This window comes from Acanthaster planci, linkage group LG11, assembly GCF_054643075.1.
Source record: "Acanthaster planci isolate LZ-2023a linkage group LG11, COTS_SCS, whole genome shotgun sequence".
Lineage (NCBI taxonomy): Eukaryota > Metazoa > Echinodermata > Asteroidea > Valvatida > Acanthasteridae > Acanthaster > Acanthaster planci.
In genome coordinates this window covers 12,085,418-12,104,506 of record NC_141787.1, presented here as the reverse complement: position 1 = coordinate 12,104,506, position 19,089 = coordinate 12,085,418, and the positions used below count along the sequence as shown (strand labels likewise).

The following is a 19,089-nucleotide window of genomic DNA, read 5'->3' as shown; positions in this document are numbered from 1 at the left end:
TCAATCTTTCAACATATGGACCTTTAGACATTAGGTAGTATGCCTTTTACAGGAGTTCTTGCATACATTAAAAGAAATTACTAATTACCAAACGTTTAAATTTTATGATGAATTTATGTCAGGAAATATTCTGTGTTTGATACAAAACTTTCACCTCATATACTACACTGAGAAAAACTACTCTGGGAAAGTCATCTTTCAAAATTACATGGAAAGAGTTCAACATTCTCCAGGAAAAGGGTACACCATTTCATGGCTAACAAACTAGGTTTGGCAGCACAATAGGGAACGTGGAACACAAATATGCAAAGCAGCCGCAATAGCCAGATTGATGGAAGAGGACAACGGCGGGAATTTTAAGAAAGAGTACAGTCTAATGATCCCACTCATAATCCCCCTTCATCCTCTTCTGTTAGCTATCAACTGGAATCTGGTTCTACAATTAGTGACAAAAGAATGTGTACCAAAGCGGAATAGCTAGGCGTAAGCTAGAAAGTGTTATGCTGTCGCTGTCTTTACCTTGTTCGGTGATGGATGCCCCTGCAACTGCCTCAAGCAGAGTAAAAGTGATGGCGTCCCCGTCGGGATCATATGCCTCTAGTTGGTAGGAGAATTCCACTCCCACCATCACAGTGAAGTTGTTCACCAGTGTGATATTCGGAGGGAAGTTAGCTATGGAGTAACGTTTCATTAATTGCAACATTGCTGTATTCTGTATCTTAAAACAACTCTAAAAACAAAAAAATTGATAGAACAGATGTCTTGTATTAAGGATGGCCTGTATTTCACATCCCAGCACTATCTTTAATCATAACGTGTAATACATAAGAAGTGCTTAATAGAAAGATGTGCCAGCTCTGTCATGCACACATGGCATTTTCTAAGCATAAAGCCTCAAGTCGGTTGAGGTTTGTTAGAAAGGTATATCCATTTTACGAATTTTTTTCCAGAAAGCGATACCTTTGCAAATACCAATTACACAATTTGTTTATTTTGGCAAAATGAATCATCCCATTGTCTTCAACTGTGAGACGGTTAACCGTACCGTGCTCACGTTTGTATGGAACCAAATATGCGCAAATTTCTCATAATTGCACTAAGGTGCCAATGCAAGGTTGCAGAAAATCTTATTCCTTCAATACATGGGGTTATTGCATTAGCTTACTTCCTGATTTTTCACTTTCTGTGTTCATCGCATTGATCATCATTGTAGCCTGCCCGACAGTTTCGTCATCCAGGGCCAGTGTGTCATACAAACACATCTTGCTATCTCCACAGAGTTCTTGTGCTCTCTGAAGTTTGTCTTGAGGAGCACTTGCAATCAAATCCTCTAAGAACTGTGGTACGAACGAATGGGCATTGGATGCTGCCCAACTTTCACCAGAAACATAATAGAAGAGAGAATTCGCTTCAGAGATACGCCCTTAGAGGATAAATAGAAAAGAAGGGATAACCATAATAAATGACAGTCATTATTGTGTTGATGGTTATGACCTGCTTTCCAAAAGAACCAAGCTAACTGAGCCTTCTCAGAACCAGACGAGCATTTCACACGAGATATTTTGAGATAAAAACTATAAAATAAATCCTTTAATCAAAAGTTAAGCTCTTTCAATATGTTTGCACTATGACTAAAGGTTCCACCTGAAACATTTGCCCAAGATATTCTCATTGCTTAACCTACGGATGCTGAACCGCAGGAAACAATGTTAACATTTTTTGAAAAACTTTTCAGGAGTTCCTTCAGAGTGCATTGAAAGCATATCAATGAACTCTAAGATATATAGAAAAATAAAAGTTCATAGAAGATTGAGTTGGTTTATTGGTCTTTCACACTGACCGTGATCAGGACTACAACGTATTTTCTTCAAAACACGTAGTCTACAATTCTGGTTGCTTGACTTACAGGTTTCACCAAAGTTATAGAAATCGCGTTCCAGCATTTCTCCATTTTGTCCAGTGGCTTGTTGCTGAGTACCATCTCGTCGTAGAGCATCATTGCTTTGGTCACCATCCCAAACGCCTAATCCGAAACAAATCGAGTTCAACATCTATTAATTCAAAAGCTGCTACCTCGAGGAAATCAATCGAATTTAATGATGGGAGGCAGAACTGACAGGTAGGAGAGCTGATATCCATTACAAGGTTTGCGGTTCAACAGTCCAACAAAAACTTAAATGGCACTGATGACTTGATTGCTGATACAAATTGGAATGTACTCACCGAGTAATCCTTTCGTTTTCCCCCTATAGGTTTGACCGAGCTGGACAGTGATATCCCCAATGCTGTTGTTTACACCCACAGTAAGTTGGACATCATCAGGGTATATGACAGTAACTTTAGTGTCATTTTCTCTTCTGACAGTTAAATTGCCAATGAGCAATCCTGAAATAAGAGTTATATCCAATTGCAATCATTCCTGAAAAAGAATTCTACAATATCCGACATACCAAAAAGGAAAACGATGTTTGGTTTTCGTATCCTGAGTGGTTTTCTCCTAAGCTGTGAAAGGCTCATTTCTTCACTTTTTGTATAAAATTAAAGAAAATGTATTATTGCTGAAATTAGTATTCCCTGCTTATATCTATTCTGGAACTTAATGACCTCAAATAAATTTGTAAGCAGTTCAATATATTTGTTTTCGTGATGAACAAATATAGCTGAGTTTGATTGTGAAAACTGTTTGCAGATATTGACGAAATAGACTGAATATTTTTTGCAGTAATCACCCCCTGTATAGACACATGGTTATAAGTTAGTCGCGGTCGTATATTATATTTTCGTTGCAATATTGATAAGAAAATTCTTTCATTATTGGGTGCTTGAAGTTAAATTGCTTTAAGTAAAAATTCTTGTTACGCTGCCAATTTGTTGAATTTCGTAAGGGTTCAGAATATTACTTATTCATTAGACGATTATTTGTCAACAATGGCGTATAAAACTTCTACTTTAAATGTAACTTGATTTACACGTTCTAATAAGTCACCTGTCGAGTTTTACAGATTCCTATATAATTGGTGATTAAAAAATTATAACATGCCTTCTCTGTGCCATGATTTATGCCCTAGTAGAAGACAGGCGGACAACTACTTTATATGATGAATTTTCATTCAAAGAATATATGATCATATTTTCGCGTATTCTGTTTGAAAGAAGTTGGGCCATTGGCAGGAGGGGTTTTATCGCTAATCCATCATAAACAGCTGCATATCACTACAGGACGTAGCCTACCTTCGGTCGTGGGAGTGACAACATCACCATTGACTGTTGTTATCAGATCTGTGGCATCGCTGTTTAATTTGACTTCAACCTGGAAAGGAAAATCACTAGATCAATTGTTTTAGAGATAACCATATTGCAAAGATTCAAGCTAAGGGCGTTCTTATTTTCTCGTCATGGATCTGTTTCAGTTAGTCCGAGTTGTTAGTTAAGCATGAGAAGACAAATTTAAATTTATGACAGTACAGAGTTAGGCTCAGAAGCCAGAGCACGGAAATACCTGCTCAATATGTAAGAACCTCTAAATTCACTTGTTTAAGGGCTCATGTGTATCATCAAGGAACCTCCTTTCATCAAGATTAAAAAGCTGAAGACATTATGCAATAAAGTAAATATATCACAAATGCGTGGTTCAGGGGCACTGACCTGTTTTAGACTGAATCTACATGAGCTCATATGAGTCTGAATTTAAGGCTCCCTCTGTTGATTATGTAACTAGATGTGTTCATAAATGTAAAGCGTCTCAAACCTGTCCAACTCCGACAAACTGTGCAGCAAATCCCGAATAGAATGTGGCGTCAGTTAGCTCTCCGGTTTCCTTGTTGGTGGCTCTCCGTGTTCTGCCTTGAAGTTCAAACAGCTTCTGCCCATCGTCACCTTCGATGAGCGCAATCGTGTATTCTCCCAGACCATTGAAGGTGTACTCAACCCCGTCCAGCGTTTTGACGTGGGGGTCTCCCCAGAACCAGACTACGAAATAAGCGACAGTTATAACTAAGTTACTGAAGTGAAGCATTTTTGAGGCATTTTCAATGTTAAATTTTGTTTAAATGTGTACAATTTTGGAAAACAAACAGTAAATCGATTCTGCAAAATGCACAAGTTCTGCTTGACTTTCCAAGCACATGGTGAAAAGAATGAAGGAAACAAAATATGCAAGACCTGCTCAATATAAATAAGTATTTATTGACAGAAACTGACACCTCCTCAAAAATAAATTAAAGACAAGTATCCAACTAGATCGTCTAAATTTCGAAAGCTGACATACATTAAAGATCATTTTAGTCTTCAAATGATTGGCCATTCATCAAGCATTACAGCAAACTTAGCACAGTTTATAAGCTAATACCAGGCTAGATACAGCACAGCATAAAAAGCAAATGAAAACAAACAAGTTAAACACCCAAACAACATTAAAATTATTTCGATGGGTGAGCAGAAGAGAGGACTTTCTCAGTCCAATCAGGGATCTTTGTGAGTCAGTGTATGCATGCAATTATATGACGCCAACACAACGGAATTTATAGCAAGACGTACAAGTCATGTTACATAATCTGTTTTTTGCGCATGACTCTTAGGCATGATTTTGCACTTACACCAAAATGGTGGGAAGTATCTGCGGCAAGTCATAAGTGGTCTATACTGCTTGTACAAGTAGCAGAGTGTGGAAACCTCACAGCAGTAGTAGCGAGCCAGCACTTCCTCGTCTGTGATTATAATCAAAGAATTGGGTTCATTGCGCTGAACAGTTATATTATCAAAGGGAATGGTGCCATAGAAGATCATGTTCATATGTGATTACACTGATCTTCTACTATACGTCACAAGTCGAGCCTGAACACAAGAATAAAATGGCAAGCACACTGTACTAAACGATTGTCAATTACAACACAGACTTTAAACAAAACTGAAATGTAACATTTAGAAATAGGCCTACAGTACTGGAAGTTCAATGCGGGCCGACAGGTTTATATGAAGCACTGCATCTCCCAGACACACATTCCATCAACAATGAATGGAATGTTGGGCATTTCATTGTCTTCAAATCCCAATTGTTATATTACAAGCCCCAAATTTATTTTGAGCAAGACAATCGTCTGATTTCGTTATCATCCTCTGGCCTTGCATAAAATGAAAAACATTCTTTTATACAAGGCTTTAGCCTTACTGCCCTTTTTATTTCATAAGATGTCGTGACTCGGCTTAATGTGACTAATTTTGGTTCCACTAAACCGTTTGTTGGACACTCTTTTGACGTTGCTTAACAGTAAAGAACTGGGGGCGAAATCGACCCCCCTTCACCAGTTTTCCCAATATCGCCAGAGTTCAATTCTTAAGGAACTCAGCGTATAAGAATTTATAGAGTAACTGTTTTCTGTCATTTTGGCATCGATTCTGTGGAAATCGGATATACTGTTTTGCGCAGCGCGCACTTGTCCGAGACGGTAAGCCAAAAAGGTAAACATTTTCCACTCCAATGATCGATACACGCCTGCTGGTACGCACAGCCCTGAACTTCAAATGACCAACAAAGCAACCAAACTATGATACAACAATGAGACATGCAGATGTCAGGTTTCAAAATAATCCAGCAAAACACAGCCGAGTTCTTAGGGGGCAGAACCCACCCTGGCTGTGAGATGGGTCAATAAACCCAGCTCCTTTAGTGTTAAGACTTGCAAGTTTGTTTTTTGTTTTAGTTTACATTCTACTTACTATACCACCGTTGGAGCAGGAAAGACGAGAAGAACAGGGGGCTGAGCGGGTATCTTTCCATGACAGAAGCAACCCGAGGACTTCGAACGTCATAAAGGAGATCACAGGAGAACAGGTTGTAGCAGCACTGCGGGCCAGGGGTACCAGGGAATTGCCACAACCGGACATAACAGATGGCAACTACAAGAAAATAGCGGAGAGATTCTCATTAAAAATTGTAAAATTACACAAAGGGTGTATTAATTAATAGATTAGGGTCCTCACCTCAAGTGTACATTTAACAAGTCGCCAGTTGTAGTGTGAGAGTGATGGCATTCGACGGAATTAACTGTACCTGTCCACTGTGATATATCATAGATTCTTAACTTGAAAAGTAAATAGCTTCTTTTCCAAAAAAAGTACCCAGCAAATATACCCACCAAATCCACGGCGTCTCTGAGTAGGCAGGACGTAAGAGTAACTGATGGGAGAATATCTTCTGTCCAACCGGGCCATGAACAAACTGCAGGGACAAGTGTCACGGAGAGCTAGGTAGTAGAAGTAGAATAGAAAATCAAAGCTCTGCCGTCTGTGCCAGGTCCGACAAAACAGGCGCGGATTGACAAATCCGATTGGCAGGGTGTCAACTTGGTACAACCAGCGCCCTAACTCTCCATAATTCCCATTGACCCTTCCTGGGCGGAAAATCGAGCTGCTGGGTATAGGTAGATAGATTGGTGGACTAACCCCCCCACAAGAGACGCCTTGGATGACATTTATGTTCCCCAAGAGGTTGGGATTCCAGTTCATGTCACAGTAATCATAGTTGAAGATGACGTATCCATGAATGTAGTCTGTCACGAGCACGGCTTGGAAGGAGTTGGTACCCTGGGAATATGCGTAATGAAAAGAATGCTATGTAAGCCAATGGCAAAGTCAATTGTATCTCTGCTCTCAACGAAAATCAATGCTAATGTTTGGAAATATTGTCAAACAGATTTCATTCTAGCTTACGCTGCACCATATTGTCCCTGAATGTGGCCAACTTAACTGTAGTTAACTGTATCGTACCCGGGTAAACAACAAATGTGGAGTTGGCAATTGCACTGGAAAAATGGTAAGTGCTTCAAAACACAAAAGTTCAAACTAGTACAGACCTTATGGCGTCATATTGCATACGTACAGTGTCAGGTGAAAAGGCTCGCATGCGACTCCATGTAACGACCAGGGCCCATGCTGCGGTAAAACCACCATATCGTCTTGATACCATGCCGCTCAAAGTACTCAACATCCGTGGATCATTTTCATCGTAAATCTGCAAAGTGGGCCATAAAAAAAACCCAATAGTACGACGAAATGTAAAAATGGCACCCAAAAATGTGAGCGGACAATTGTATAGATTTTGTCAACACCTACACCTTTTGCCTTTAGGTTCCCCGCACATAGAATGTTGCTGGAGATGTCGGTCTTACTCATTGGTTATTTGGAATTACTTCAAACCTTTCGACTAGTGTTAACCGTAACATTGCTGGAAAAAGCATCTTACTCAATGCCTTCTGCACTTCACAGATGTCCTGGAAACTTACGTGCCAGAAGACATCCCCCGGTGAAGGAAACAAATCGGCTCTGACATCTGCCCAAAATGGAGCTACCATTTTAGTTCGGCCAGTGAATGACCTGCTTCGTGCGCTGGGGAAAGCTCGTTTGTAAAGATATTGATCATTGGATAGGATGATAACACCATTATCTGTGAACTGTAATGAATGAACAACAAACGATGTGTCAAGTTAATTTGCAAACGATTAGCTGAAAAAAATATTTGTTACAGACACAAAAATGTATGTCAGTGCCTGTCAAGATTTTGCCAACGTTTTTGCAAATAACTCTCATTTCTGATAATTTTTTAATCCTGTGAATCTTTAAATTGCTAAGGCAACTGCCTTATGGAGCTCAGACAGCACAACCCTGCGCTTAACACTTGAGCAAGGCTTCTAAAATCTGAAGTTCTCAAAAACTGTACTTAGAGGCTTCTTATAACTTTGTTTTTCATTTTGGGTATCGCATTCAGTTTTATCACGATCACCTTCTGACACTACTTTTTGTGCTCTTACAAATTATACTTACGTAGATCTTCTCATGCAGCTCGTTGCAAAAAGGAAAGAAATTCGGTGGGCTAATAGTCGGTGATATAATATCTTTCCTTGAAGTAAAGAACTGTAAAGCAAACAGGAAAACAAATCAGGAGTAAGTCAGGTTGCCAACTGCAGAGCTCCATTCTTTCCAGTTTGTGGTCAGTGCATATTGATAGACGTGTAAACAGCGTTTTATTTACACCCCATTTTGTTGGCGAGAATGATACACCGACTTTTGTTTTTGCGCAACAGGATATGTAATGACTCGACAACAACACAACAGACCCACAAAAAACTAACAGTACTTCAACCTGGAATTACAGATGGAAAAGGCCCATCGATGAAACACGACCCATCTTATAAAGCACGTTTTTATAATACTGCATCATGGGGTTAAAAACTGTTATTTTATTCAGCTCTTAAAGCTATTAGCGTCAATAACTATATGTCTATTCATAACCTTTATCAATCAGCATCACATAACTGAGTTAAAAAGAAAGTCCAGTTTTAGAGGCAGCTAGAGGAAACCAGAGTAGGCGGAACCAACCAGAGACAGTGATTACGGACTGGAAACCAAATGCAATTAAAGCCTAGCCAAGCTGGGATTCAACCTAGGTCTCATTGATGCAAAGCAAGGAAAAAAAGATACGCTAACCCGCTGTCCTGTGATGCCACACATTCCTGCTGCACCCCCCCCCGTAAATCTGAAAGGAATTCCCCAAATTCTTACAACACATAAGGAGTGAGGAGCCCCGTGACAAAGACTGCAACAGATGATCATTGACATAGAAAACTACAAAAATCTCAGTCACGACAACCATAAACCTGGCCTAATAAAATTGTGAAGCAGCCGGTGGATTGTCTAAAACTACGCGCACTTAACCTTGTCTAGTGTACGCAAGAGCTTGTACAGGTTATATCAATAGAGGTTCTCCAGGCACACATGTGAGAAACAGAAGCATCTTGGCATCTTACATATCGGTTTCCCAGTGATCTGCGAACAACAGAGATCTGCATGTAAGCTCAAAATTCATCCCACAAACCCAGCCCAAAATCACCCCCGATACTGAACACTGACCGCAAGCAAGCAACTCTTGAGACTGTTTTAGGATCTTGGATTAGTTTGATGCACCTGGTGTTTGCCTTTGGGTGCCGATAAACTAAAAGTGATTGATTGCCAACAATAACATCAATGGCAAGAAACGGATCTGGTTTGTAAACACTTTCCAGAATAATGCCAGGTTTCTCAGAATTGGTGTGGTATCTGGTTGACTCCCACGTCAAAGATATCCACACCGGCTTAAAAAAGGCTTGTTGAATGAGGATTGCAATTTAGTCTCAGTAGCTGTATAACCTGTTAATTACAAATACAAAAGGTGTCCTACCAGAGTAGTCCACTTAGCGCCCGAGAGGTAGAACAGGCTACACAAAGAAAATTTGGATGTCTCCAGTAGCGTATGCACAGAATTTGAACAGTTGTTGAAAGGAAAAGGCCAAGCAAAAACACATTTAAAAAGTCCAAGGGGCGCCAATAGTCTAATATACCCTAAAGAAAATAATACTTACTATTCTCCGTTGATTAGAAAGCCGAAAATCTCCAACTCTAGCTCCAAATGGAAGAAAGTTGCTTGCTATTGTAAGAAAAATACATCATTTATAGTAACTATTTTGAGATTACATGCTGGAGCAGGAGGTGGTGCGTCTCTGCATGGCAGCGGCAGCCTTTTGATGGAACTCGGCACATGCAGGATGCGCAAAGGTTCTCGCACATTGCATGAGGCATGCTAAGCAGCAGGACCTCAGAGCATTCTTGAGGCGTGGGTGTGGCTTTTTCGTTGCCAGTGAGGGTGCCGGTGAACAGCTAGAGTCAAAGCAGGTGTGACCTCTTATCTTTCATCATTATAGCGAAACTTACACCGACATACATGTACATTCATATACATTTATATACTAAGTCCTTGTGCAAGAGCTTAGGAAAACCTTCACACGTTTACTCGGGTGGAATGCAATCCAAAGATTTCCTGCCGAGTAATGCAGACGTATAAACCAATTAGCCACTGCGGGCCAACCGATCTGCGTCAGGTGTAACATGCAGCGGGTACCGCAAACTATTATCATTAGCTCTTGAAATCTCCCTTAATTTTAGAAAATTTCAGAAGGTCTCTTCGACTTTTCTTAATTCTGCTTTTCTTTTTCCTCTTATTATTCTAAGAAATGAGACATAACTTGGTGTGCATATATGTGAAAATGAGTCTTAAGTCTCCAGAGCCACTTAGGGTAAAAAGTCCTTTAGAATAATTCTGCACATTGTAAATCAATAGAAACTGACAGCATTTTTCACCATGGAGTATCCACCAGGATGCAAAACTGATTGATACATCAAATAAAAAAACTCAATTTACTCTTTCCAATATAAAAAAGTGGCTATTAGGACTTAAGACTCATTTTCAGAGAGTGGGCCACATATTTTAAAAAAGAAATTCCAATCTTCGGACTTGATCCACCAGAGTTCACTGCCACGTCAACCACATATTAATTTGATGTAGTTTTTTATTCATCCAAAATAAAGCCTCACTTTGTGATGGAGACTTAGGTGTCTACTCCGATGAAAAGGTCTTACCAATGACACGGAAAGAGAAACTGTTTGTCGAGACGCAGTCACCAACTGCAACATGACAGGTCACGGTGTAAGATCCAACATCCAAAGTGATGCTTCCATTTAATGGAACCCGAATTCCCCTCTCAGTGCAGGTAATAATAGTCCCATTGGTGTTAATTCCATACACTGCATTCCATGCCACATACACGGACGACTGTCCTGGTTGGGTACACTGATCGGGTACAGATGGTACAATAATGCTGGGTGTCGCTGTAGGAATCGAGGAAAAAGTCAGGAATAAATCTCAAGTTTTACGTGAGAAATGGAACTGACTTCATAACTTCCAACTAAACGAGAACGGAAGATGACTAAGTAGTGTTTTTTAATTATTGCAAATCCTAGCTGACATCTTCCCATGTGCCCATTGGAAACTAAATGTCATTCAACGGAGCCTGCAACCTATCTGGACATGAAATAACATGCAAGATAACCATGTTTGAAGATTCAAGGCAATGTCCTCCAAGGAAGCCACGTCCGTAAGGTACGCCGACCCACTCTACTACTGACTCACTCAAACGAACCCATCCCAGCTACACACAGACAGACTTAACATATCTGAGCGACAAAGGTGATGGTACCACGGTTTTCTCGTACCGTCAAACGGGGTAACTTTGGTAGGTTGGAATCGTCATCGTTTCTGCTTTTCTGAAAACAGCAATATTTTTGTTGTTGTTGATAGGACAATTTTGTCATATGAAGCCTTAAGTCTAATCTAGGGATAGAAAACAGCCATCCACCTCTCTTTAATTGTCCGTTAAATCTTAATTAGATGCTGCCAATGTTACCACCGTAGTTTGGGACAACTTTGGCAGGTTGCTGGAATTAAATAAAATTATAAAGGATCATAAAACATTAAAAAGTTTTACACATATAAAATACTTCAGGCAAACCCTACAAGTGTATTTTATGATGATATTGATTTCATAGAAATGTTTTAGAGTATCTTTTATCATTCATATAGCACGTTGCAAATATATGACGATTACAACCAACGGGTGTGGCTTGTGCCAAAGTTACCCAAGGGTGCCAAAGTTAGAACAGTTGACGGTACTTGATCTGATTTGTCAACAAAGGCCCATCATACGTGGCTGTTGCATGAATGCAGCTGTCCAACAGACTATTGTACGCTTTGAGGGTGATAAGCTTACATCTTTCCTACCAGTCTATCCATTTGTTTGTAAATGAAGGCGTGATGAAAGTATTATGCATTCGACAAACAGATCAAGCCAAAAGCATTGCTCTGATGTTGTAAAGCTGTGATGTACCTCCTTGACAGAAATACCTTTTAAAAGGAAAGCTAAGTTTATAGGGAAGTCACCTTCCCCGAAATGATCCAATTTAGCAAGGACCTTTTAGGGTTAAACGCAAAATGGTGGTCGCCGAGGCTGTGAATGACATTTGCTTCAAATTGTTTTTAAACAACCATAAATGGCCATTACCCAAGCCATCTAGTGGCCACATTTACACCTGATGATGAAAGGGTGCGGTCCTAGTTAGGGCGTATGCCGTTGCATGCAGTACAGATGGAAACGGCCCTCGTACATTTTAATTTAATAGTTTTCTGTTTGCCTGGCATGGTTTACTACCGGATTCACAACGACAGATTGGTGAGAAATGAAAATGTGGTGTTAAGTTATGCTGTACCACAAAATAATGGCAAAATAATAGAATGTTGCAAAAAGTTTTTCCTTACCGATAACATTGAAAGAGAATGTTTCTGAGGTCCAACAACCAGCAGCATTGATAACCAAACAGGATACAGTTTGTATTCCCAAAAAGAAGTAGTTGCCCCCGGTGGGAGGCACATAGATGCCCCCCATCCTGCAAATGATGAGCCGGTTATCGTGGTTGGTGGCAGTGATGGAACTCCATGTCACCCGGCGGTAAAGCTGTCCTGGACTCAAGCACTGATCAGGTACTTGTGGCACTTGAATGGATGGCGATGCTGTCGTGAAAAGAGAAACCGCTCCGTTATCACAATCTATCCACTCTCTTTGCATATAATTCTAATCTTTTCTTAACCTTAAAAGTGCACCGACCCCTGAACATTTGCAACATCAGGTGATCGATGACCTGTTCTCACAACCACCTGCTTTAGATAAACAGCGCACTGTCACTGTATGAAGCACGCTAGTAATTCGTGGGTATAAAAATAGGACCCCAAATAACATTACATACGAGCTTCAGTACCTTATGGAAAGTGCTGGGCAAAGAATATGGAAAAGCGTATGTAGGTCAATTTGACTTAAACACGTGAAGTAGTGGTTCAGAAAAAGAAAGGTCTTTACACGGTTTGTGTCCTTGTTGGAAAAGATGTAACTTTGAACCATCAAAGAGCCATCTCACTGCTTGGGGCGGAATCCGCCCCTAAGAACGTGGTTGTGCCACGCCCAATTTTTTACACTTTGTATACATAAACAAACACGTCTCACCATTACAAATGTGAAGTTTGAACTCAATCAAACGTGTGTATTTTGTTATGGTCATTAAAGTTCACGGCTACATCTGTGCCATTACTCGTGTATTGAGCACCGCAGTGGAAAAATGTATATTCCTAGCTGACCCGTCGTGGGAAAATGCACGCTACGCGAGAACGGTATATTCGACTGCAACGAGTTACTCTAAAAGCTCCTAAGGCCTCAGCTCCTCAACAAATTCACTACGGCGTTATAGGAAAACCAGTTAGAGGCGGATTCTGCCCCGGTTCTTTTAGGGATGGAAGGTTATGCATCTTCTTGCCAAATTCGTCACCCTAAAAGCTCATGTTTGCAGTAATACACAAGACTTCAGCCTCGTGTATTAATTAGGTGGTTGTTTCACATTAAAGGAAACTTTGTTACTTCACGTTGCCCTTTGGCTGAAAAGGCGTTATTTAATAATGGCAAAGGGCAGGGGATCAGATGGATCCCGGCACTTCGGCACTTCCAGTGTCGCACGTGCGTTAACAAGAACATCAAAATGATATATCTCCAATTTCTTTTTTGTCTTCAAAACGCCAGTTGTGGGTCAGGCCTTATTAAAAGAATACCGACATGAACTCGTTAGACACACACATTGGTGTTGAGAACAAATGTCCCAGTGCCAAGGATAGTTTCAAACGGTTTTCCTCGAGAACATTTCGTTTCCGTTCAGAGATGCAATGACATATTCAAGGCAGAAAAGAGGGTAAGGAGGCAAAAGAAGAAAAAAGAAAAAAAAAGAACGTCCTAAATTTCGATATGAAAGCACACCCCAACCTTCATGCGCAGAATAAACATTAGATTATTCAAATTACTACTCTTTTTCTTTCGTCCGTCATTTTAGAAGACAAAGGGGCCCAACACATGCTCATGCAGTACTTTCTTTCAACTTTGCAGAAACAAGCAAATGCTGCTCTCTTCTTCGAAGACACAAACTACTCACTATGGACATTAAATGAGAAGCTCCGTGATGCATGGCAATTGGCATTGTTGGTGACCTCACAGGTAATGGTGTGAACTCCAGCCCCAAAGGCCACACCTCCGCTGAGGGGGACTGACGTTGAACCTTCTAAACAAATGATTGGTTGTCCATCGGTGTTCACACCAGATACCGAGGCCCAGTTCACTGTTGCAGAGGTCAGTCCAGAAGAGGTGCATAGATCTCTCACTGCTGGCACTGTCAGGTACGGCGATGCTGACAAAAATTTAAAATCAGAAACATGAAAAGGTAAAGGTAGCTACAGAGGAACGTATCCAAATATGAGGCACAAAGAAAGCCCTGTCATTGGGGAGTCTCTACATACAAAACCAGTATTTTAATCCTAAAAGAGCTGGGGGTTTGGCAGTCTCAAAGCCAGGAGCGGATTTTGCTCCGTAAGAACTCGGCTGCCCCAAAGCCATGTTTTTAAAATCAAGTTTGGCATGCTTATGAAGAAGCTAATTAACGGTATAAAATGCTAATTTTCAACTGAGTCCCACTGATGGTTTTGCTGAGGTTCAGGGCAACATGCGCGTCATCCCATGTGCCATGAGCGCACCAGTTGAAAAAGTGTTTAATTTTGGCTGACCTGTCTTGGAGAAATGGATGCTGCACAAGAACGGTATGACTAATGTTCACAGACTTGTGTTAAAATGGCAGTAAGACTTATAAAAAAGCTCCTAGAGAATCGACAGGTGAAAACATGTGACGATATCGGAATAAATGTTGAGTGGGACCGATTACGTTGTTAGGATCTTTTAGAGGATTCATACAATACCGTTTGCAACAAAGATCAGAAATGGTAACAAAACATTCAAACGACAGAGATAGACAAGCCTTACCCACGACATTAACTGTGAAGCTTTTCTCTGCTGTGCATCCACCATTATTGGCAACTGAGCAGGTAATGGTGTGAGATCCAGCCCCAAAGAATCCCCCATTGAGAAACACTTGCCTGTTTCCCTCCAAACACAGAATGGGTTGACCGTCGGTGTTGGTAGCAGTTACTCTATCCCACGTGACTACATATGAATCATATGTCTCTCCCGCTGGGGTACAGTGAACAAAATCTTCCGGTACGTTGATTGATGGTGATGCTTTTGGGATGAGAAAAAATATTGAGTGAATACCATCAACCTTAATTGTTTTTTTCTGCTCTGTTCTAGTTTCTGAAACAAAAAGATGATTGAGATGCCTTGGCTAAAGTTATGGTGAAAGCAGCTTCCAAGAAACTAAGGTTTAGATTTTTCAGTCAGTAAATGCTAAAACTCATAAGTTCGTCACAGAAACAGAAATCAGAGACAAGTTTCAGCCTCTGGAAAAAGAATTTTAACCTGTCGAAAGAGTTGCTAAATAGGTCAAAAAAGCTGTGTTTTTGAAAATGGACACATTTCTTACCGAGGACATTAAATGTGAAGCCTTTCATCACAGGACAGTTGCCACTGTTGGTGACCTGGCAGTTCACGGTGTGGGCTCCCAAACCGAAAGCTACGCCTCCGTCAAGAGGCACAGACATTGAAGCTTCCATACATTGGACAACTTCTCCGCCTGTGTTCAGGCCAGATACTGCATTCCAGCTTACTATGGCGTTAGCTGATCCGGGAACAGTGCACTGATCATTCACTTGTGGCACTGTCAGGTAAGGTAATGCTAACCAGAATAAAATAAAAATATAATAATCAACCCTCCAACCAAGTCCGTTACAGCCAGAAAAAACCTAGAAGCCCGTAAAGCCCTAACTTTGAATTAAACTTTAAAATGACATTGACCAGCATGGATACACAATACACATGTACTGATATCTCTTGAACAGTGGCATAAATAGGGGGGGCATGTATGGGGGTCATATGCCCCCAAGCAGCAGATGCCGTGCACCCTCCCGTCCCCCCCTGAACAATCTCTGTTGAGTTTATTAACAATGCAGCTGCAGCTTATTTTCTTCTTGTGCCCCTTGAATAAATGTGAACACCACCGGGTGCCCCCGGACATTTAGCTCTGGCATCAACACAGCTCTTCAACTGTTTGTGTGGAGCATCCTGAGACAAGCTTAACTTGATCAATCTCTGCATGGACATGCTAACAGACTACAGTTATTTCTTACCCACTACGTTGAATGTGAAGGAATTTGTTGCACCGCAGCCTACATTGTTGGTAACTCTGCACGTCACGTTATGGTATCCTGCTTCAAAAGTGCCTCCATTTATCATGACCAGGTTTTCCCCTTCAGCACAATTAATCGGTTGACCATCCGCATTTGTTGCAGTTATGGTGTCCCATGCTACTTCATAAGGTGCTTGATCGTCAGCCATAGAGCATAGAACGTGAACATTTGGCACTAGCAGAACTGGTTTAACTGTAAAAAAAGGAGGCATTGAAAGGAAACACAAGTATTTGAAACCAATGTGAATGTCCTCTTGACATTGTGTTACTTAATTTTCAACTAGGCCGTACTATGCTCACTATATTTATATATTAATAGATTTCTATATTTATCTCGTGTACTGAAGAGGTACATGGACAGTGCAAATTTTAGAATTGGAACACAAGGAAAGAAATAAACATAAGAATAAACATAAGCAAGTTTACTCAGTTAAACATACTTCAAGTTAGCACTATTTTCTTCTTATGGATTGAACAGCCTGTATGTAGAGTATGGTAAATGAAAGTACGTAAAGCGCCTTTGTTTTGCTGGCTGGTATGCAGTTAGCCGCTGCTGGAGTGCCCTGACCTGGTTCTTATTCATCGCAGTAGCACGAGCACTGAAAACATGCATCTCTTTTTAGGCTTGTTGGGTTTGCCTAATTTTCAGGGCAAGCTAAACATTGTAGAAACAGTAATAAATTTTGCATAATGTTGTTTTGCTATGCTGAGAATCACACTTATAGTTGTTCTGACAGCGGTGCGCTGGGTTGTCTTCAAGGCTTTTCCGGGGGAGAGAATACAAAACAGATTTCCCTGGAGTTGGAAAAATTGTAAATGTGTCCCCTTTTCCTGAGTTATGCTACATTAGGAGGACTAGAGCACCATGAAATCTGCTTAGAAGTATGGTGGATACAATAGGAAGGTGCTATTTGGATTGGGTAAAAATCTTTTGTGTTGGCTCCATATTTACCACTTCAATAGCGTCCTTCTATTGTGTCCGCCATACCTGTAAAAGACTGATTAAAGTTATGAAGGCTTTCACGTTGTCTTTTTCTTCAGTCATTGTTAGTTACTGCAGGGTCACACTATTGGGCCTACAGGGAAAATGACTAAAAATATTTGTCAGAGTTACAAACGCAATCCTTTAAAATGATTTCAAAGGGTTGGCATACCTGGTTGCAACAATAATAAAAGAATGCTGAGTACCTGCTACATTGAATGTGAAGATATTCGAGTCTGAACAGCCACCAGAATTAGTTACGCTGCAAGTGACTGTGTGAGAGCCTACTCCAAATGTTCCACCAGTGGTATTCACGCTAGTTCCATCTGCAAGAGTGCACAAAATGGTTCCACCTGCTACATTTGAGGCAGTTACTTCGTCCCATCGCACTGCAACTGTGGAAGCCGCTGCATCAATACACTGCTGGCTAACCGTTGGTACTGCCAGCGTTGGGGATGCTGCAAACACACATTATCAATAACCCTTATTTCCAGTCACACTAAAATATCGGTTCGTTTTAAACATGCTAAATCATGATCTGGATATCACTACCAAAATTTAGTTTTCCAGAGCTATTGCATAAAGAAAGTCAAACAAAGAGCTAACATATGTTTAAAGAATACTAATTTAAATAAGAAACCTTTACAGTTACAGGTTTAATATAACATATATATCTTACCACATTGAGTCGTTGTAACTATTTCAGTGGTGGTTGTTCCTGGGGTGGTGGTTATTGGTGGAGGTTCTGGAGGAGTAGTAGTGCTAAGTGGAGGTCCTTGAGGGGTGGTGGTGGTCACTGGAGGTTCTGGAGGGGTGGTGGTGGTCACTGGAGGTTCTGGAGGGGTGGTGGTGGTTACCGGATGTTCTGGAGGGGTGGTGGTGGTCATTGGGGGTTCTGGAGGGCTGCTGGTGGTTACTGGAGGTTCTGGAGGGGTGGTGGTGGTTACTGGAGGCTCTGGAGGGGTGGTGGTGGTCACTGGGGGTTCTGGAGGGCTGCTGGTGGTTGCTGGAGGTTCTGGAGGGGTGGTGGTGGTCACTGGAGGTTCTGGAGGGGTGGTGGTGGTTACCGGATGTTCTGGAGGGGTGGTGGTGGTCACTGGGGGTTCTGGAGGGCTGGTGGAGGATACTGGAGGTTCTGGAGGGGTGGTGGTGGTTATTGGAGGCTCTGGAGGGGTGGTGGTGGTTACTGGAGGCTCTGGAGGGGTGGTGGTGGTGGTGGTGGTTACTGGAGGCTCTGGAGGGGTGGTGGTGGTGGTTACTGGAGGTCCTGGAGGGGTGGTGGTGGTCACTGGAGGTTCTGGAGGGGTGGTGGTGGTCACTGGAGGCTCTGGAGGGGTGGTGGTGGTCACTGGAGGTTCTGGAGGGGTGGTGGTGGTTACTGGAGGCTCTGGAGGGGTGGTGGTGGTCACTAGGGGTTCTGGAGGGGTGGTGGTGGTAACTGGAGGTTCTGGAGGGGTGTTGGTGGTCACTGGAGGTTCTGGAGGGGTGGTGGTGGTTACTGGAGGTTCTGGAGGGGTGGTGGTGGTTACTGGAGGTTCTGGAGGGGTTGTGGTGGTTACTGGAGGCTCTGGAGGGGTGGTGGTGGTTACTGGAGGTTCTGGAGGGGTGGTGGTGGTCACTGGAGGCTCTGGAGGGGTGGTGGTGGTCACTGGAGGTTCTGGAGGGGTGGTGGTGGTTACTGGAGGTTCTGGAGGGGTGGTGGTGGTCACTGTAGGGTCTGGAGGGGTGTTGGTGGTTACTGGAGGTTCTGGAGGGGTGGTGGAGGGTGCTGGAGGGCCTGGAGGGGTGGTGGTGGTCACTGGAGGTTCTGGAGGGGTGGTGGTGGTCCCTGGAGGCTCTGGAGGGGTGGTGGTGGTCACTGGAGGTTCTGGAGGGGTGGTGGTGGTCACTGGAGGCTCTGGAGGGGTGGTGGTGGTCACTGGAGGTTCTGGAGGGGTGGTGGTGGTTACTGGAGGTTCTGGAGGGGTGGTGGTGGTCACTGGAGGTTCTGGAGGGGTGGTGGTGGTTACTGGAGGTTCTGGAGG

General features: G+C 42.1%; 1 protein-coding gene across 1 annotated transcript in view; it reads right to left on the bottom strand.

Moving 5' to 3' along the window:
• Positions 1–19,089, bottom strand: part of LOC110990645 (uncharacterized) — a 79,939-nt gene that overhangs the window by 26,801 nt on the left and 34,049 nt on the right. Inside the window, exons 16-36 of the mRNA XM_087143527.1 lie at positions 17,745–18,332; positions 17,272–17,523; positions 16,025–16,276; positions 15,322–15,573; positions 14,766–15,020; positions 13,888–14,139; positions 12,179–12,430; positions 10,447–10,695; positions 9,393–9,457; positions 7,819–7,908; positions 7,281–7,448; positions 6,878–7,009; positions 6,135–6,582; positions 5,716–5,895; positions 4,596–4,706; positions 3,749–3,969; positions 3,232–3,310; positions 2,224–2,385; positions 1,907–2,023; positions 1,166–1,423; positions 520–672 (exon numbers count right to left, since the gene is read on the bottom strand). Of these exons, the coding sequence (XP_086999653.1) occupies positions 520–672; positions 1,166–1,423; positions 1,907–2,023; positions 2,224–2,385; positions 3,232–3,310; positions 3,749–3,969; positions 4,596–4,706; positions 5,716–5,895; positions 6,135–6,582; positions 6,878–7,009; positions 7,281–7,448; positions 7,819–7,908; positions 9,393–9,457; positions 10,447–10,695; positions 12,179–12,430; positions 13,888–14,139; positions 14,766–15,020; positions 15,322–15,573; positions 16,025–16,276; positions 17,272–17,523; positions 17,745–18,332 (4,536 nt within the window). The remainder of the gene's footprint in view (positions 1–519; positions 673–1,165; positions 1,424–1,906; positions 2,024–2,223; positions 2,386–3,231; positions 3,311–3,748; positions 3,970–4,595; positions 4,707–5,715; positions 5,896–6,134; positions 6,583–6,877; positions 7,010–7,280; positions 7,449–7,818; positions 7,909–9,392; positions 9,458–10,446; positions 10,696–12,178; positions 12,431–13,887; positions 14,140–14,765; positions 15,021–15,321; positions 15,574–16,024; positions 16,277–17,271; positions 17,524–17,744; positions 18,333–19,089) is intronic.